Source organism: Staurois parvus, unplaced genomic scaffold (genome assembly GCF_062004578.1).
Source record: "Staurois parvus isolate SC_StPar_1 unplaced genomic scaffold, SC_StPar_1.0 ptg000446l, whole genome shotgun sequence".
In the NCBI taxonomy this organism is placed as follows: Eukaryota; Metazoa; Chordata; class Amphibia; order Anura; family Ranidae; genus Staurois; species Staurois parvus.
In genome coordinates this window covers 2945477-2967085 of record NW_028318242.1, presented here as the reverse complement: position 1 = coordinate 2967085, position 21609 = coordinate 2945477, and the positions used below count along the sequence as shown (strand labels likewise).

General features: G+C 45.2%; 1 protein-coding gene across 4 annotated transcripts in view; it reads right to left on the bottom strand.

Annotated features, from left to right (window-relative positions):
• The window catches only part of UPF3A (UPF3A regulator of nonsense mediated mRNA decay), a 56255-nt gene that overhangs the window by 24798 nt on the left and 9848 nt on the right, over positions 1-21609 (bottom strand). For all 4 annotated transcript variants that reach the window (XM_089688127.1, XM_089688128.1, XM_089688129.1 and 1 more), the window contains exons 4-7: positions 9306-9404; positions 2430-2540; positions 1399-1454; positions 1154-1312 (exon numbers count right to left, since the gene is read on the bottom strand). In XM_089688127.1, coding sequence (XP_089544253.1) covers positions 1154-1312; positions 1399-1454; positions 2430-2540; positions 9306-9404 — 425 coding nt within the window. The remainder of the gene's footprint in view (positions 1-1153; positions 1313-1398; positions 1455-2429; positions 2541-9305; positions 9405-21609) is intronic.

The window sequence follows — 21609 nt, the reverse complement described above, 5'->3', positions numbered from 1 at the left end:
TATTTAATGTAACCTATAAATTGCACAACACAGTTGAACAATAAACTGAAATCTTTTAGGGGGGGGGGAGTAAAAATAAAAAACTAAAATAATATGGCTGCATAAGTGTGCACACCCTTAAACTAATACTTTGTAGAAGCACTTTTTGACCTTATTACAGCATTCAGTCTTTTTGGGGATGAGATCCCTCTGGTGCTTTGGAAGCTCTCTGCGGACCGTGGCTTTTGCTGTGGGATGAGACTAAGAAAATGTCAGGAAAGACCTACTAGAACAGCTGAACTTTATTTGGGGTTAATCAGGGGCACTTTAAACGATGGCAGGTGTGTACTGACTCCTATTTAACATAATTTTGAATGTGATTGCTTAATTCTGAACACAGCTACATCCCCAGTTATAAGAGGGTGTGCACACTTATGCAACCACATTATTTTAGTTTTTTTGTTTACTTCCCCCTCCCTAAAAGATCTCAGTTTGTTTTTCAATTGAGTTGTACAGTTTATAGGTGACATTAAAGGTAGAAAAAGTTCTGAAATGATTTATCTTTGTCTCATTTTTTTACATCACAGAAACCTGACATTTTAATAGGAGTGTGTAGACTTTTTATATCCACTGTATGCCACAAAGAATTAAGGCAGTTCTGAAGGCATAAGAAGGTCCAACCCGGTACTGGCAAGGTGCACCTAATAAAGTGGCCAGTAAGTATATGTTTCAGAATGGTTACTATAGTAGTTTAAGTCTTCATGCACTGAGCTCCTCTGAATGCCACATTTTTTAGAGCAGCTTAAAAAACCTGGTAAAAGCTGAGGTTTCACAAGAGTTTATGCACAGTAATGTACGTTTGGCGTTAATGCATTCTATTGACCAGAATATAATTTATTTTATCCATTAGAATGAAATAATGCGGAAATGTGCACGTTCATGTGCATTTATGCATGGTTGCATGTTTTTTTCTGTCCAAATGCTCCTTTCTGAATGTTCAAGTCATGTTTTGTTTTTTCTGCCTCTAATCGCTCCTGCCTCTAAATGCCCATGTGTGAATGGAGGCATGCTTAGAGGCAGAAAAAAAAATGTCAAACACCTCTATAACAGGCCTTTTTTAAGCTGCAGTGTACATGAGGCCTAATAGTGTTTTTTTTTTTTTTGTTATGTTCACCTTGATCCTAATTTCTTTTTCACACAGCTTCTTCTGCTTGTCTGCCTCCTTTCTTTTACGTCTTTCTTCTTCTCTCCTTTTTCTCTTTTCTTCTTCCCTTAAGCGCTTTTTTTCCAATTCACGTCTCCTCCTTTCTTCCCTTTTTTCTTCTCTCATTCTCTAAAACACAATTTAAATTAACTATTACTGTTAAGTCTTAACAAAATAATCCTTGATTTAGCAGTTATGCTTAATATCTTGCTCACCTGTTTTTCCAGCTTCCGGTTTTTAATATACTCAAGAAGTGGAGTTGTTCTTCTTGCTGTAAATCAGAACAGTGTAAGTAAAAACATATGACAATATATATATAATTATAAATTCACATGTACCTATTTTTACCAAGTAATGACACAGCTTTCCAAGGTGGACCATATTTTACAATTAAGTAATCACAATAGAGCTCAGAATTTATGTGAAGGACCACTATATGACAAGTATGTGCTCATTCTAGTGACAGTTATTAGTTTCATGTAGGTGTGAATCGCAAACCTTTGCAGGTCACTGGCAGAAATAAGGAACACTAATTTAAAGGAGGGTAACACAGACCCCTTTATATAAAGGGTGCAGGAAGCTTTATTATCAGTGCATGTTGCAATTGTTAGCTAGAGCTGACAATTCTGTGTAGAGAGAGATTGTTTTTTTTTTATTTTTACAGCTTCTATGAATGAAAAAGAATCTCTGTACAGGGGAGATAATCAATCATCCACCCATCCCCCATTCAGAGATCCTGTTTCATTCATATAAGCTGTAGAAGAGCATCTATGAATTGAGCAGGTGGGTGAAAAGGGATAGCTGGGCTCTCTTGATGAGAGCCTGTTACAGCCCCTTAGTTGTATTAATACATACGGCACCACAAGATTATGGTGGTGGGGTGTTGGGGTATGGGCAGGAATATAGGAAGATTTCAACTGAAGGAAGAGGAATCCTACTGACTGCAAGTTATGTCCCTTGGGCTGATTTTTCTGTTCCTAATTCTAGCTACACTTAAAGTAAAATTTTCTTTTACTTTTACTTTCAATGCTAATGGTAAACAGACCAAATAGAGAGGGTGAATCTCCCTAACGAAGGTGCAGACAGCAATAAAAACTGACAGATATTATATCCCCTCTCCACTATCGAAAACTTTATTTGCCTTTATTTATAGTTTAAGCTTTAAATGGCTGCTCCTAATCCTTATTAACAAACACAACACAGCTAACTATGATGCTAGAGCATACTGCACACATGCAGAACAGACCAATGAGTTCCTTTGTTTTTGCTTCAATTTCTCCCAGAAGGGTCTCTGGATTTGCACAGATTTTTTCCTCATCTGCACAATAGTTTTCCAAAAACTTCTTGTACTCTAGGTCTACAAAAGAAAGAAAACAGTGAAACAAATAAATACTATTTAATTATGTTAATGATATAGAACATTAAGCCCATTAAAAATTTGACATCAATGATTTTTTTATCACTATGTCCGAAAGTCAGTACATAAATTATCAGTTCACTCAAAGTGATCTTTTAGGTATAGGTAGAGCCAAGTGGGCTCCTGGGCTCATGTATCTTTGATCTTCTTATATTGATATCTACTTGCCATAACTTCCTGTCCATCTCAGTTTTTCCAGCCACCTATATATTGTACAGTATAATGCATTCTCTATAATAAAAAACGTATAAAAGATTCACCAGGTGTGCAGACTTAAAAAATGAAGGGCAGAGGTCACACAAACAGTGATGAGTGACCCAAGCACAGTTTGGTTTGCAAGATTGACAAAACATGTGAAAAAAAATATTTTTGTACTTGCCATAAAATCCTTTTCTAGGAGTCCATTGAGGAATTTTTAGTCTGTTGAACTGCCCTGCTTACAGGAGAACTGGACACTATAAAAAAAAAGCCATTGGCTAGCACAGAATTAACCCATCCTCAGCCATCATACCTAAGCTTCATAGAAAAGTAGTACCGATATCATTAAATTAACACAGGGGAGGGGCCTAGGTCAATGAACTCCAATAAAAGGATTTTACATCAAGTCCAAACATTTTCTTTTCTTTAAGGGACACATAAATTCTTAGCATTATTAGACTGTTGTGATGTCACAAAGTGGTCCAACAGAGGGGTGGGCAACATAGTAACAAAGGCAAACAGGCTCAAGAGAGACAACAGAAAACTGGAGACTGCTTGCAGAGCCACCTGGTGTCAGATTAGGCATAACTATCCACCTGGTAAAATTTGAGAAACAGAGGACCAGGTTGCAACTTTTTCAAACTGGGAAAAGCTGCACAGTGCTGAAAACAGGAAGAAGCACTTATAGAGACATTAGTAGAGTGGCCCTTGACAGAAAAGGTTGGAACCCACTCCCAAGTCCCCTTAGGAGGGTGGAAAGAGAAGAAGGGATACCCTTACAGGGTCTGTCTAAAACACAAAAAAAAAATCAGTCTTTCTGAAGAAACAGTGGAAGAGTGAAGAAAAGAAATAAATTGCCTCAACACCACCTTGTCCCTATGCAAAACCAGAAAGGATCCCTTGCAGGATAAGACACTCCTCTTGTAGAGGTGATGGCTAAAAAAACACCACTTGTGGGTGAGAATAGATCGAAAAATGTGAATTCACATGCTGATCTTTAAGGCTACATGGGAGAGCCCCTGTAAAGGAATCTTAATCAAGGAGTGAAAAGATCAACCTTTTCTGAAATAAGATAAACCAGGCAAAAGCCTGGCCTTTGAAAATGCTGAGAACCAAACACTGGTCCAGACCTAGCTGCAAGAAGAGGAGAATTGATCCCACATAGAAACTCCTAGGGTAGAAGCGCCGAGATTTCACAAAGTGAAGTATGCCTTCCAGGCGGTAGCTTTCGTTGCTGATAGCATCATAGGAAACACAAATTCAGAGATGGCCTTGGGCTTCAACACCCATGCTGTTAAGCTGGCAACTGTGAAGTAGGATGGCAAAGTGGTCCTCAGGACAAAAGATCCTGATGATCTGACAGAGCCTACAGAGCAAAGAACCAGCAAACACAAATGCTCCTGTGCTTGGAGATGGACTCGATGCAGGCTACAACCACACTAAGAATGTCCTGGAACATGCACACCTTGCTGCCCTCAAATAGACCGGGGGAATCCAAATATACTGAATGAAGAAAGAACAAGCAGAGGGCGCACAGGCCTAGTGCATTACCATAAAAAATGTTTAATAAGAAATAAAGTAGGTGTTGTACTCACAAACGACAATAAAGTCAAGGCACATCATAAAAGAACAGCTGGGTCAACACCGCGCTGAGTAACAGTCCGCAATAGGGAGTGTAGGCATCCAATAGACTGACGCGTTTCGAGGACTTGCCTCTTCCTCAGAGCCCTAAATTCAGAGATGTCCTTGGGCTTCAACACCCATGCTGTTAAGCTGGCAACTGTGAAGTAGGATGGCAAAGTGGTCCACAGGACAAAAGATCCTGATGATCTGACAGAGCCCATGGAGCATCTGCTAGGAGACTTACAAGGTCAGTATACCACATCTGCCTTGGCTAATTTTGAACAATGAGGATTACTGAAATGCACTCTATCTTTATCATGAAAAGCAGATGAGGAAGAAGTTTCGGGGAGGAAAAGAATAGATCAGGGTATATTGATTCCACAGTCACCAGAGCATACAGTATTTTCACTAGAGAACCCCGTACATAGAGACAAACCTGTCCAGCTTGTTGTTAACCTTGGAGGCCATAAAGTCCACATTCAACTTTTCTCATCTGCAACACAAGTCCTGGAACATCTCTGGGTGTAAGGACCACTGCTCCAGCGGTGCTGCTGGCTAAGGAAGTCTGCCTGCCCATAGCCTAGGTCTAGGTAGAAAAAAAGTGAGAATGTGAAGTTCTGATCAGGAAAGGATCAGAACCAAATCCAGATACTCCAAATGATGAGTCAGTTCCAGCAACAATTTCTGGAAGTTCAGTATCCACTCAAACCACTGCAACTTCTAAACAGTTGAGACCACTTCCTTCATGACAGTTCCCTCAACAGAGGGTTGTTTGTTGTATCACACAATTGGGGTTCGATGAGAGCACATCAGGGCTAAAAGTAGAGCTAGTACTGTGATGAACACCCAAGTTACAGATGAGAGGCCATAGTCAGGACCATGAATTGTAGTGTAGGGGTCCGCAGCAAAACATGAGAAACCACAGGTGTACTGAAAAGATGGAAACGTGCAGTTATGTGTCCTTTATGTCTACGGGAGTCAGAAAATCTCCTTGTTAAAGGCAGGCAATGACGAATATGAAAGAAATGTTCATTTGTGGATTCAAATGAAGACATTCAGAACTTGAGATCCAAGATGGGCCACATGCTCCCTTTGTGTATGGGAACAAAGAACAAAAAACCCTGAAAATGTTCTGCCATAAGTGCTGACATCTTAATTCAGAAGACCCATGAGGGCTTGATGCAAATCTGTCAACTTCTGGGGTGACACATATGAAGGAAGAAAGGTTGAAGGTGAGGAATAAAACAAGGAGGCAGGGAAAAAAACTTAATTGTAGCCCTGGGATACAATCTCCTACGACCAAACATCAGAGATTTAAGATTGTCTAAGCCTCCCCTATACTCTGGGGGCTCACATACATGTTAATGTAGATGTGAGCATAATATCCAAAGACAAAATCTGTCAGAACGATTCTACTCTCAGAGAGAGTTCACATCTAAGAACAGATCCACAGAGGGATCCTGATTTGACCAGAAAAGTCCATTGTGTCATTCAGATTTTAAGTGTAAACAGTGCTGCACTAAAAACACACAATACTTATTACAAACACTAAGTGTGCTTGCAGCTTAATATTGTTCTTGATGCACAAACATTTCATCTATATGTGTCATTCAGATTAAGCAGTGGAGAGGGGTCAGTAATGATTCACAGGGTCAGAGGTGGTCACAAGCAGACCACTGAACCAAAACACAAAAAGTCTCTTTCACATAATACCCAAATAGAACTAAGACCTGTGGTACAGAAACAGAACTATCTATGGGTTAGCTTTGAGATGTACTACAATACCAGAGAGAAAGAGGAGGTCTGTAACATGGCTTTAGCTTCTACAGTCCCATGCCACCTTTCTCACCCTTCTCCTCCTCCTAACCGCGGGGGACATCTCCCCGAATCCTGGCCCTCCACCACCTCCCTCACCCGCACAACACCCTCCCGCCTCCACGTCCTGCCGCAACCAAATCCCAACAAGCCTTCACCCGCTACAAATCTGCCTTCCACACCTACACCTCCTCCCTCCACGCAGCCAAACAAGCCTACTTCCTGACCCTCATCAAGGCCCTCTCCTCCAATCCTCGCCGACTCTTCTCCACCTTCAACTCTCTACTCTCGCCACCCCCACCTCCACCCAGCACCTCACTCACTGCCCTTGAGATTGCCAATCACTTCAAAAACAAGATTGACACAATTCGCAAGGACATCGCCGCAACTCACACACCCTCTCAACCCGTCCCCTCTCACACAGCTACCCCCTCATCCCCCCTCTCCCTTGACATAACCCGCAGGGACTTCGTCGCTGCTCAAACTCCCTCCAACCCCGTTCCCCCTCACTCAACTACCCCCTCATCACCCCTCTCCCAGGGCCCCACCACTGCTCTGACCCCCACTTTCACCCCACCCTACATTCCTCATACTGAAGCCCCCCCAACACTCCGCACCTTTGACCTTACTACCATCGAGGAAGTCTCCAAGATCCTCTCTGATGCCCGCCTCAAGACCTGCCCCCTCGACCCTATCCCCTCACAACTCCTACGACCTCCCTCCCCCTCCATCCTACGCTCCCTCACCCACATCTTTAACCTCTCCCTCTCCTCCGGCACTTTCCCCTCCCCTCTGAAACATGCACACATCACTCCCATACTTAAAAAGCCCTCCCTGGACCCCAATGACCCGAACAACCTCAGACCCATCTCCCTGCTCCCATTTACATCTAAACTCCTCGAGCGCCTAGTCTACACCCGCCTAAGCTCTCACCTCAACGACAACAACCTCCTCGATCCCCTACAGTCCGGCTTCCATCCCCTACACTCCTCCGAAACTGCCTTACTCAAACTCTCCAACGACCTGCTAACCGCCAAAGCTAATGGCCATGATTCAGTGCTCCTACTCCTTGACCTCTCTGCGGCCTTCGACACAGTCGGCCACCCCCTCCTCCTCACAAAACTACACTCCCTCGGCCTCAGAGATTCTGTTCTCTCCTGGCTCTCATCCTACCTGTCACAACGCTCTTTCAGCGTTACCTATAATGCTACCACCTCCCCCTCACTCCCCCTCTCTGTTGGGGTCCCTCAAGGCTCTGTCCTCGGGCCCCTTCTCTTCTCCATCTACACCTCCTCCCTTGGCCAACTCATACACTCACACGGCTTCAACTACCACCTCTATGCCAACGACACACAAATCTATCTCTCAACCCCCCACCTCACCGCCTCGGTCTCCGCCCGAATCACACACCTACTGAGCGACATATCAGACTGGATGTCGCTCCACTTCCTTAAACTGAACCTCTCCAAAACCTAGTTTCTTGTCTTCCCCCCAGCCCGGACACCACCCCCCATTGACTTCTCTATCACATCCAACAACGCTACCATCAAACCCGCCCTGCAGGCCAGAGTACTTGGTGTCATTCTGGACTCCAACCTATCCTTCCAGCCTCAAGTTCAATCTTTAACAAACTCGTGCAGACTCCACCTCCGCAACATTGCCAAAATACACACGTTCCTAACCCCAGAAACCACTAAACAGCTCATCCACTCCCTTATCATATCACGACTCGACTACTGCAACTCCCTCCTCACTAGCGTGCCTCGCCGCTGGCTATCCCCGCTTCAGTCGATCCTGAATACGGCTGCCAGACTCATTCACCTTTCCAACCGCTCCATCTCCGCCACCCCCCTCTGCCAATTCCTCCACTGGCTTCCGATTGCGCAACGGATCAAATTCAAAATCCTAACACTGACGTACAAAGCTATCCACCATACTGCCCCGTACTACATCACTGACCTAATATCCAAGTACCGCCCAGCACGCACACTCTGCTCCTCACAAGACCTCCTTCTCTCTAGTTCCCTGGTCTCCTCCTCCCATGCCCGCCTCCAGGACTTCTCCAGGGTGTCACCCATCCTCTGGAACTCTCTGCCCCAACCCATCAGATTATCACCTACTCTCCTCTCCTTTAGGCGCACCCTGAAAACCCATCTCTTCAGGGAAGCCTACCCCACCCCCTGCTAATTACTGACCTCCTCCACTCTTCCTACCACTCCATCCCCCACAGCCATTTCCTCCTGTACCACTATCCCCTCCCTCCTAGATTGTAAGCTCCAAAGAGCAGGGCCCTCGATCCCCTCATGTTTTGCATTGTATTGGTATTGTTCTGTCACATGTTCTGTCCCCCTTTGTAATGTACAGCGCTGAGCGAACCATTGGCACTTTATAAATACTGTATAATAATAATAATAATAATACAGTATCCACTAAAGAATACATAGTGGATAAAGAGAAAGCTGGTAGAGTTTGCCACTGGTCACTGAGAGCAACAGGGCAAGTATTATGAAATCTGCGTTAGGGCAGGTTGAGCTGCTGGGGAATAACTGCACTCGAGGATCAATGACAGCAACTGTATATTAACCAGAAGAGACTTTAAACTTACACTCCAAAATCATGTCTCACTGTAGGAGATAAATAAAAATGTACAGCAGATATAAGCAGGGGCCAATTAGGTGGGAGCTCTATAGGCACAAATGGAAAAAGAACTGTCTGTAGTATACCTACTAAACCACTAAATGAGAAGCAACAGTACTATGTTGCATTACTGTTTAAACCAGATAGCTCCTCCCAGAGGTTGGTTGTGGGTGGGATTATCCTGTGCTGACCAACAGCTTTTTGGTTGACATTGTGAATGTAGTGATCGCCTTATCTATGTTAGCTCTGAATGCATTTTTTCAGCAAAAATGTATAGCATACTTACAGAACACATAATGTAAATATAAAACAAGCAGAAGAGCCAGTGTGCACAGTGTGTGTTACAAAAGTATGGTGCTTGCTACTGGAAACATATAAAAAGTAGCTCTTCATATGTACAAAAAAGTGAACCACTTTTATAATACGACTTGCCTTCTAAAATACTTCCAGCCTTTGTGTCTTTTTTTTTCAATTTCTTTTTGGAAATCTTCTGAAAAGGTGCATATTCGACAACAGCAGGATACTCCTGACCTGGGGGAACAAATTGCAGCTTTATTAGGACAGTTGTTTATATTGTGCTTGTTCACTGTCATAACTACAGTTATAGAAGACACATAAGAATTTTTATTTTATGTGTATGGTATACATTAGCTATGAGAGCAATATATCCTTTAAATCGTGCAAGAGCCAAATGATATAATATAAATTTAAACTGTTTTACAAAGTGTAGTTCTGCCATCATGTAGAAAATATCTGTAAATGTTTATTGTGCCTAATAATTGCCCTGAAAGATATACCTTTTGTATTAAATTCTTGAATTGTCCTGAAAAGTACCAGGGCAATGTCCTAGTATGTGACTGTGCCTAGACACTCCTGAATAATACCAAAAGAAAGATTGCATCGCTCCAAGCTCCTAGAACAGCCTCTTGAGAAGTCCACTGCTACCAGTACAAGAACTTGTCTAGCTCAATACATACAGAAAACAAAGCAGCACTCCATGGAAATCCTACTGGTAAGTTTATTGTATATAGTTGGCCGTTGACACAGCCTACTGGGACTGTACTTCTACTACAGGGGGGTAAGGGTGGGGACTGTGTCAACAGCCAGTTATACACAATATACCTAGCAGTGGGACTTTCGTAGAGTGCAGCCTCTATTTTCAATTTTGCTAGACACTCACTCATTGTAAGACTCATAACTATATCTAAGGCACTGCTACCTCTGATTACTTGTCTCAAAAGTTGACAGAGGTGAAGCTGCACCTGAGGACCTACACTTCAAGGATCTTCCTGCATTTGCTTCATCCACTCTGCGGATCATTGTTTCCCCATCTCTCCTTATGTTTTTGAATTTTTCTCCATCAGTCATCAGGGGGGCAGTTCTGACATGATGAAGCGAAGCCCTGCCGCTGCCAAGATAGTGAGAGACAGTGCACAATTAGTAATTGTAAATCACTGTGGAAATGAATAGCTGCATGGAGCCTGTAGACAATGCTGGTAACTAACCCTTTGACTTCTGCTTTCCTTTTTTGGCATAGTTTCTCGAGTTCAGGTTCTTTTTATTAGTTAATTAATATAATTTTTTTACCTACTTAACTTCACATATCCTCCTATCTAGGGAAACAACTGTGCAAGGAGATGCCCTGAAAGCCTTGAATCCAGGGGCGGACTGACCATTCGGGCATTGCCTGAGGGCCCGGGGTCAGTAGGGGGCCCGGTGAGAGGCTCACTGGGCACAATTCACTAAGCGGTAGCTTACCGCATAGCAATTAAAAAAAAATGTTTGAATTCACCAAAAAACGCTACTAAAATACCGCAGGAGTTATTTTATCAAGTCATGCGGTATTTTAGTAGTGAAAACCATGCATTAATGTCTCGGCTGTCAGCGGGGTTCCCCAGACAGCTGAATGGAAAAGAAAGAATTTAAAAAATAATTTCAAAAACTGCCCCCCCCCCTCCATCCATACCAAGCCCTTCAGGTCTGGTATGGATTTTGAGTGGAACCCCCATGCCAAAAGTTAAAAACAAATGGCGCAGGGATCCCCCCCAAAATCCATACCAGACCCTTATCCGAGCAAGCAGCCCGGCAGGTCAGGAAAGTCAGGGGGGACGAGAGCGCCCCCCTCCTCCTGAACCATACCAGGCCACATGTCCTCAACATGGGGGGGGTGATTTGGGTTGGTGGGGCTCCCCCTACAAAGCACCTTGTCTCCATGTTGATGGGGACAAGGGCCTCTTTCCCACAACCCTGGCTGGTGGTTGTGGGGGTCTGCGGGTGGGGGGCTTATCAGAATCTGGAAGCCTCCTTTAGCAAGGGGGCCCCCAGACCCCCCCCATGTGAATGAGTATGGGGTACATGGTACTGCTACCCATTCACAAAAAAAAAAGTGTCCCCGAAGTAGATCCAACATCAATCACGATGCTACCCGAAAAAAAAAAAAGGCTCAGCTCCCATGCTGGCTCCCAGCCGTCTGACTGCTCCGCTGACTTCACAGTTCTTAAATATGTAAGCAGCAGGGCCACCCAGTGACATCATGCGTGCGGCCAAGCCTCATTGTGACATAACTGAACCAGCATGCCCCGCCACATGACGCCACAAGAGGCAGGGTCTCACACGTGGTGTCCCCGGGCGGCCCCGCCTCTTACATATTTAAAAGCTGTCAAGCCAGCGGAGCAGTCAGACGGCCGGGAGCCAGTGTCTGGAGCAGAGCATTTTTTTTTTCTCGGGTAGCAGCGGGGAGCATCGTAATTGATGTTGGATCTACTTCGGGGGACATTCTTTTATTTTTCTTCTTTTAATAAAGGTCTTGTCAAAGGCTGTCTCCTGTCTTTTTTCACACTACACTTTTTTTGTGTGAAAGGGTAGAGGTATCATGTACCCCATACTAATTCACATAAGGGGGGCAGGATCTGGGGGCCCCTTGCTAAAGGGGGCTTCCAGATTCCAATAAGCCCCCTGCTCACAGACCCCCACAACCACAGGCCAGGGTTGTGGGGACGAGGTCCTTGTCCCCATCAACATGGGGACAAGGTGCTTTGGGGGGGAACCCCCCAAAAGCACCCCCCATGTTGAGGACATGTGCCCTGGTGTGGTTCGGGGGGGGGGGGCACTCGCTTGTCCCTCCCCTCTCCTGACCTGCCTGGCTGCATGCTCAGATAAGGGTCTGGTATGGATCTTGGGAGGGATCCCATGCCATTTTTTTTAAAATTTTTGCATGGGGGTTCCCCTCAAAACCCATACCAGACCCGAAGGGCTTGGTATGAATAGAGAAGGGACCCCAGGACGTTGTTTTATTATTTTTTTAATTATTTTTAATGCCCTTTCTATGTAGCTGAGCTGCAATATAGGTGGGGTGTTGTGTGGGTGTGGCTTGAGTGTAGGCTGAGAAACAGGGGGCCCCATGAGTTGTAAGTCTGCCCCTGCTTGAATCATAGTATCACATGAACAATCCTGCACACAGTCCAAGTTCCAAACTTTCAAGTTTTCTCTTCCACAGGCTAACAGTAAAAACACAAGTAGAACCTAATTCATCTGTATGTAAGAATTAATAGACATTTATGATCAAATATAATGCTTCTACTTTCTTACAACATGAATGCTGTTACTTTGTACTGTCATGGAAATTTTGTATTGTTGGTCGAACTTTAAATGTGTCATATATTCGTGTTATTCATATGTCTCTCGTGTGGCTTAATTAAAGCTCTGAAGGCTGCAATTGGGCCATGCGCATGTACAATGTATGTATTACAGTACTCAGCTCGGTAATGGATGAGATGGCAGATCTGCGCTTATAGACCGGCGTGTATACCACCACGGCATTCGATGCGAATGCCGCTGGCAGTAGACCGCGGGCCTGTATCCACATATCAGCAGCATAGTACCACATGGACTCCGTGCCGCAAGGCGCCAAGCGGTACGAACTCCGCGTTTAGGCTTATGCATATCTTACAACCCATCACCAATCTGAACTGTATCCGGATGGATGTGTTTTAATAAAGATCGTATCGGGCCCATCCAGGTACAGACTGATATTTCTAGGGAATGCTTGTACAGAGAATGAACATACTGCTAGGAGCTGGAACAAGAGATATGCTCTCCACAGAGGGCTCATGGGGGGAAGGGGAGGAAGTCTGCTGACCTCAGAAGGCTCATGGGGGAGGACCAGTGACAGATAATAGGAAAGGCTATGCTCCAATCGGAATGTACATCCTGTGTATAGGCACTCCCCATTGCATTGTTCTGTGGGAGGGGTTTGACCTTATTCATGTGGGGGGGCGTGTGTGTATTTGTAATAAAACCAAAGGGGAGAATGAAAATTGCCCTTATGTGAATTCAACCATCAACCTGAAAGTGTCGTGTGATCATTTCCAGGTATAGGGAGCTCCAATCACCCACATTTCAACAGAAGCTAACCCATTTGGATGGGCAGGAATCGTGTAGTTTAGCTGAAGTCGTGGTAAGCGAGATTCGCACAGCTTTATGGGGGATTTCTGCGCATCCAACTGCGAGTACTCACGGTAAGGAGAAATTCGTTAAAGCGAATTTCCAAGACAGTACATGGCAATAAAATAAGCTTAAAAATGTTGAATAAAATGTAACAAATTAATGTATAAAGTATCGTACAAACAAAACAAAGCAACTGAGAAGCCTACTGTATTTAAGAAAGAAATCCATATCCCAATGATGGTTGAGGCCAGCCAGTGCCTTCGAGCCCAATCAATGCCCCAAAACATTTTGGACCATTTTTTTGTGTAACATTCAATTCCTCTACCTGATAAACTGACCTCTTCTATCCCAAAAAAACATAAAGGGACTCATATAACCTTTATGTACTTCTAGGAAACATTTGGACACATTAGATAGTTGACAAGCATCTAGGTAAACCTTCACATTAGTTCTCCCCAATTCTGACTCTTAGTGGGCGTATAGTGCTTCCCACATATGACAGGGCATACCGATGACAGGGACAACCAAAAAATCGAATTTAATTAAATATTCCCCATGTCAATCCTCCTCAGTCCTTTTCTGCATATAAAAATCAACCATTAGTTCATCCACTATGAAAAGAGCTTGTAGTGCTCTTACAAAGTGCTGCAAACACACCTGTGCCTGTGTTCACCTCCACCTTCCACCCTATGTGGGCGCCACTGAAAAGATTCAATGCGGCCCCTTATAGCTATAAGAAGGTCAAAAAGCACTTTTTATATTGTCTACTTTGCTTGCCTCTCCTCCTCCTCTGGTCCACTTTTCCCAGGCAGCTCCACCACATAAAAGAGGGGACTCAAGATAGTGTAATACTGTTTGCTTTATTTTAGGTAAAAGCCATTCAAACTTTTGTGCATCGGTAATACATAAAGTCCATGTATTCTAAACAAAATGGTCACTCCCTTTGTGGTGACCGGAAATGCGTCACCAGAAGGGACCTAGTGTATGAGGCTTCACCCAACATGTTTTGTCGGTTGTGATGTCATCATGATCCCCTGATCCATTTAATGAGCTTTATTGTCACAGCACTTTATACTATTGTAGGTTGATATAGCAGCAAATTTTAGCAATTTATTATAGTCTATTATTGCAGTATTGCAGATGTTCAGGACTTTTATTGTAAACTTAGAGGTGCATATGTTTTGCTTTTGATTGCACGATTAATTGAAGCACTTTATGAATGTATTATTGCAGTATTGCACAGGTCTAGCACTTTATTACACATGATTGCATATGTTTTGTATTTTACTGCACATGATCATTTGAAAAGAGGGTTAGCACTTTTATAGCGCAGCACTAGGTTTAAACTATAATATATTCTTCCTCTCCCATGCTGTTCACTGCTCTTCTGGGTCACCCAGCAACATGCAGCCCACCTTCTGTAAGTCTGGGGTTTCAAAGCTCCATCCCCTACCCTGGGATCATATAAGAATACTGCAGAGAGCAGTGTCGCATCATTACCAGACAACAGACACCTGGAAGAAGGTACGTCATTTTTTAAAGATTGCCAGGGGTGCTCTAAGGGGATGGGGGACAGAGCCTTGGGGAAGAAGAGCCTGGAGTTGGACTTTAAAGCAACACAATTAGATGTAAAGCAAGATTAAAAAGAACGACTCTATTGCTCTATCATAATTTACATGGGCTCAGTCACACTTGGCCTAAAGTCTAACTCTAGCCAAATGTTTTACTTCTACTGTCCACTGAGGGACGCCACATCCAATTCAGTGGAATGGGTTATATTGTTCCACCTAAAGGAGGAAAGGACACTAGCGTAGAAAAAAATGCACCCCAGCCCTAGGGCATATAATCTCTCTAACACCAGTCATTTCTTTGGGAGGATGGAGATCTTTTTATAGCTTTGTCTCAACAACAAGGAGAGGGTTAAGCTGACCCCCCCCCACATCACACTTTCAGAACCTGCAGAACCCGAGGAGGCTCTGCTCTCCATCTGGCTGCCAGTGCATGATTCCTGCTGCTGCTCTGTCTACTTGCAACAAACTCACCGCCATCCACGACCTCTTTGTTTCCCGCTCCCTCAACCTCCTAGCGATCACTGAAACCTGGATCTAAGCCACTGACTCTACCTCCCCTGCGACACTCTCCTATGGAGGTCTCATCTGGACCCACTCACCCAGACCCAGCGGTAGAAAAGGTGGTGGAGTTGGTATGCTCCTGTCACCACTGAGCACCTTACAAGTCCTCCCAAACAACCCCCTCTCTATCCTTCTCCTCCTTTGAGGCCCACTGCATCCGACTAATCTCTCCAACCCCCTTGAGGATTGCTGTAATCTATCGGCCTCCTGGACCCGTGCCCCACTTCCTCGACGACTTCTCCGCCTGGCTACCCTTCTTTCTCTCCTCCGAGCTACCCACCATCATCCTTGGAGACTTCAAAATCCCTATCAACATCAATAACCCGGCCACATCCCAACTCCTCCACTTAACCTCTTTTTTTGCACTTGCACAGTGTATACAGTCCACCACCCACTCCATCGGGAACATCCTGGACCTTGTTTTCTCTCATCTCTGCACTCCCCACAACCTCACAAACACCCCTTTCCTCTCTCTGACCACAACCTTATTACCTCGTCCTCAAACACCTACCCCTCCAAATGTCAAACTATCAGCAGCCGAAACCTCCGCAACCTGAACCTTGCCCCCTTCCACTCTGCAGCTGATCAACTTTATGACAGTATCCTTCCCCTGCCCTGCCCTGACCAGGCCACTACTGCTTATAACAACTCGCTGTCAACCGCTTTAGAATCGTTAGCGCCTTTAACCACACGAAGCATTAGACCCCGACTGCTTCAGCCCTGGCAGACTGATCATACCAAAAATCTCAAATGACGCAGTTCATGCACTGGAGCGACTATGGCGCAAAACCAGATCCAACTAGCGATCACCCGATATAAATCTGCCTTCCTCACCTACACTTCCTCCCTCCACGCTGCCGAGCAAGCCTACTTTGTGACCCTCATCAATACCCTCTCCTCCAGTCCTCGCCGGCTCTTCTCTACTTTTAACTCTCTACTCTCTCCGCCCCCACCTCCACCCAGTACCTCGCTCACCGCCCACGAGATTGACAACCACTTCAAAAATAAGATTGATGCAATTCGTAGGGACATCGCCGCTGCTCAGACCTCCACCCCACCTAGCACCCCTTACATGAAAACCCCCTCAACACCCCTCTCCCTCGCCACTGTCCAGACCTCCACCCCACCTAACATTCCTCACACTAAAACCCCCTCAACATTCCACTCCTTTGACCTTGCTACCACTGAAGTGGTCACTAAGGTCTTCTCTGAAGCCCGCTTCACCACCTGCCCCCTCGATCCTGCCCCTCACAACTCCTACGATCTCCCTCCTCCTCCATCCTACGCTCCCTCACTCACATCTTTAATCTCTGCCTCTCTACTGGAGCATTCCCCTCCCCTCTGAAGCACGCGCACATCACTCCCATACTTGAAAAAACCCTCCCTGGATCCCACCGACCTGAACAACCTTAGACCCATCTCCCTGCTGCCATTTACATCCAAACTCCTTGAGCGCTTAGTCTATAATCGCCTAAGCTCCCTCCTCAACAACAACAACCTCCTTGATCCCCTACAGTCTGGCTTCCGTCCCCTACACTCCACCAAAACTGCCTTACTCAAACTCACCAACGACCTGCTAACCGCCAAAGCTAATGGCCACTATTCAGTGCTCCTACTCCTCGACCTCTCCGCGGCTTTCGACACAGAAAAAAACTACACTCTCTTGGCCTCAGAGACTCCGGTCTCTCCTGGCTCTCTTCCTATCTATCACAGTGCTCCTTCAGTGTTACCTATAACGCTGCCACCTCCCCCTCATTCCTCCTCTCTGTTGGGGTCCTTCAAGGCTCTGTCCTCGGGCCCCTTCTCTTCTCCATCTACACCTCCTCCCTTGGCCAACTGATACACTCTCACGGCTTCAACTACCATCTCTATGCCAATGACACGCAAATCTATATCTCTACCCCTCACCTCACCCTTCAGTCTCCGCCCGAATCACTAGCCTACTGAACGACATATCGGATTGGATGTCACTCCACTTCCTCAAACTGAACCTTTCCAAAACTGAGCTCCTAGTTTTCACCCCAGCCCGCGCCCCCCCCCCCCCCTGACTTCTCCATCACGGCCAACAATGCCACCATCAGTCCCACCCCACAAGCCAGAGTACTTGGTGTCATCCTAGACTCCAATCTGTCCTTCCAGCCCCAGGTCCAATCGCTGACAAACGCATGTAGACTCCACCTCCGCAACATCTCCAAAATACATCCGTTCCTAACCCCGGAAACTACTAAGCAACTCATTCACTCCCTTATCATATCACGACTTGACTACTGTAACTCCCTCCTCACCGGCCTACCTCACCACAGGCTATCCCCGCTTCAGTCTATCCTGAATACTGCGGCCAGACTCATCCACCCTACTAACTGCTCCGTATCCGCCACCCCCCTCTGCCAATCGCTCCACTGGCTTCCGATTGCCCAAAGGATAAAATTCAAAATGATAACACTGACGTACAAAGCTGTCCATAACACTGCCCCAAACTACATCACCAACCTAATATCCAAATACCACCCAAAACGTACTCTCCGCTCCTCACAAGACTTCCTACTCTCTAGTTCCCTGGTCTCCTCCCATGCCCGTCTCCAGGACTTCTCCAGGGCTTCCCCCATCCTCTGGAACTCCCTACCCCAATCCATCAGACTATCACCTACTCTCCTCTCCTTTAGGTGCACCCTGAAAACCCATCTCTTCAGGGAAGCCTACCCCGCCCTCTACTAATTGCCGATCTCCTCCAGTCTTCCTACCACTCCATCCCCCACAGCTATTCCACCTGTACCACTATCCCCTCCCTCCTAGATTGTAAGCTCCAAGAAGCAGGGCCCTCGAACCCCTCGTGTATCGCATTGTATTGTTATTGTACTGTCTCGTGTATTGTCTCCCATTGTAATGTACAGCGCTGAGCAAACTGTTGGCGCTATATAAATACTGTATAATAATAATAATACTTGCCCTGGGGGGGAAGTACACTGTGGATCTTCATCTGATGCCTGCAGGAACTTAGTCCAGCCTGACTTCCCCTGCTCTGAGGCTTGAGGTCTGGTTGCATGGTTTTGTGAGAAACCTTAGGTTATACAGCATTCTGCGTGAGCATGTTCTGTTCTCACCAGTCCTGTGTCAGTTGCCAGTATGCCTAGCAGAACATCTCTGCCTAGTTTTGGGGTTACTCCCTTTGCTGTGCATATTTTACCTCTATGAGGGCTGTTGCTTTTGTAACACTTGCAAACTTTTGCCTGAGAATTCAACCTCAGTGATTGAACCCTTCTTGCCCCCTTGTATATCTGCCTTCAATACCCTCACAAAGGAGGTTTTATCTTGGTTATGGAGGGGTTTATGGTTTTTTCCCCCTCTGTTTAACCCCCAGTAACCCTTAGTTTACTCTAATCAGACCTAATTAACTCCTTATTGTCCTTCTCCATTCAATTATAATTTTCCTGCTACATTTTTGTTTTTTTGTTTCTATTTTACTAAAGCTAAATGCATTTCTTGCATTAAGGTAAAAAATGTTTTATATTTCTCTGTCCTCCCTTTGCAAGGGGAAGAGAGGGAAGAAGAGATCTGTGCACGCTGCATTCATTCTCTCCTCTCTTACTCCACACAGAGAGACTCAAACAGCATCAGGAGCCATTGGATCCTGTTGCTGTCAATCACATGCAGAGAGGAGGAAATGGGTGCAGGGGTAAGTCCTGGTGTGTGAGTCTATGGAGCAGGGTTCCATAGACACACAGCTCAGGATGAGCAGACACCATGTGCCTCCATAACAAATGGTTTGCTTTGGGGACACACGAAGAAGAGGAGGAACCAAGATCGCCAGCAGAGAGCCAAAGAGGAAGAAGAGGATCCGGCCCACTCTGTGCAATACCACTGCACAGAGCAGGTGAGTATAACATGTTTCTTATTTTAATTAGAAAAAAATAGACTTTAGAACACTAATAATATTTAAACTTTTTTTTTCTTCAATTGCTCTGTTTATTAATATTTTTACACTTTTAACATATATTTACACGTATCACCTTGAAAAAAGTTGAAAAAAAATCAACTTCAGTTGTAAAAAAACTTCACAATTCTTTGTACCAGAATCATTTTAGTGTCATTTTAATCAGGATACATTGCAGAAGAAAATGCATACTTTTTATGTGCAGTAACACTATTTTTAAACACTGTTCAAAAAAAGAAAAAGTGTGTTTTGTTAAAACAAAGAAACTTTTTTTGTTTTGTTTTTTGTTAACTTTTTTCTCTGAGTATAGATCTATGCTTCTCCCAAGCATGTTTGAAGTCATTTACTGTTGACTGACTCACTACCTCTGCTGGAAGTTTATTCCAGACATTAACTACTCTTTCAGTAAAATAGTACAAGGGGCGGACTGACAACTCATGGGGCCCCCGGGCAATAGGGGATCATGGGGACCCTGCGTCCTTGCCCAAACTAAAAAAAAGCCTATGAAAAAGGTACCAGGGGCATCTCATGGGGCCCCCTACTGACCCCGGGCCCTCGGGAGTGCTTGAGTTTCCAAATGGTCAGTCCGCCCCTGGATAGTACTTTCTGGGATTAGTTTTGAACTTTCCTCCAGTTAGTTTAAGGTCATGTCCCCACATTCTTGATTTTGGTTTCACATTGAAAATACTGCCCTCCTGAACCTTATTCACCCCCTTGCTGTACTTAAAGGTTTCAATATCATCTCCCCTTTCCCTTCTTTCCTCTGGACTGTACATGTTAAGTAGCTGAAGTTGCTCTTGATATGTTTTATCTCCAAGACTTTTCACTGTTTTTATTACCCGTCTCTGGACTCGTTCTATCTTATCAATATCTTTTTGTAAGTGAGCTTTTTCAGAACTTTAGTTTTTAATATGTTTAATTGTCTAAACGTAGAAAAAAATATCTTTGTTGCAAGACAATATTCACAAAAAAAAAAAGCCTTGTTTGTACTTAAAAAAAAAAATATGTATAATGTTGTTATCTTAACTACTTGCTAACCGCAGATAGCCGAATGACGGCTACACTGCGGTCGGCCAGTTCTGGGAGGGCGTCACATGACGTCCTCCCAGAACACGCTCTCCTGCACGCCCCCGCTCTGATCCCTGCTCTGACAACTGCCGGTTCTCGGCAGTACTTTTCTCACGCTCTGACAGCGTGAGGAAAGTGCAGCCGAGAACCGGCGATTGCATTTCCCGGTGATCAGCGTGTCCTACGGACACAGCTGATCACGTGATGTGGTAAAAGGCCAATTACAGCGGCCTTTTACCACGTAACCAGCCGTGTCCAATGACACGTTGATTCCCGGGAAATGCAATTGCCGGTTCTCGGCTGCACTTTCCTCACGCTGTCAGAGCATGAGGAAAGTACTGCCGAGAACCGGCAGTTGTCAGAACAGGGATCGGCACCGATCATCAGGGCACTGATGATCAGTGCCCTGATGATCGGTGCCCAGCAGCACCACCCACCAGTTCCGCCCACCTGTGCCCAGCAGTGCAACCACCTGTGCCCAGCAGTGCCCACCAGTGCCACCCAGCAGTGCCACCCACCTTTGCCCAGCAGTGCCACCCACCTGTGCCCACCAGTCCCACCCACCAGTGCCCATCAATGCATCCCAGCAGTGCTGCCAGTCAGTGCCACCAGTCAGTGCCCAGCGGTTGTGCCAGTCAGTTCCCAGCAGTTGCGCCAGTCAATGCCTAGCAGTGCCGCCAGTCAGTGCCCAGCAGTGATGCCAGTCAGTACCACCTATCAGTGCTGTCTATCAGTACCCATCACCAGTGCCGCCTATCCGTGACACCTCATTAGTGCTGCCTATCAGTGCCACCTCATTAGTGCTGCCTATCAGTGCCCTTCAGTGCTGCCTATCAGTGACCATCAGTGCTGCCTATCAGTGCCCATCAGTGCCGCCTATCAGTGCCCATCAGTACTGCCTCATCAACGCACATCAGTGAAGGAGAAAAATTACCTGTTTGAAAAAATTTATAATAGAAACAAAGAAACTTTTTTTTTTTCAAATTTTTTGCATTTTTTTGTTTATAGCGCAAAAAGTAAAGCACCCAGCAGCGATTAAATACCACCAAAATAAAGCTCTATTTGTGAGAAAAAAATGATAAAAATTTCATATGGGTACAATGTTGCATGACCGCACAATTGTCAATCAAAATGCGACAGCGCTGAAAGCTGAAAATTG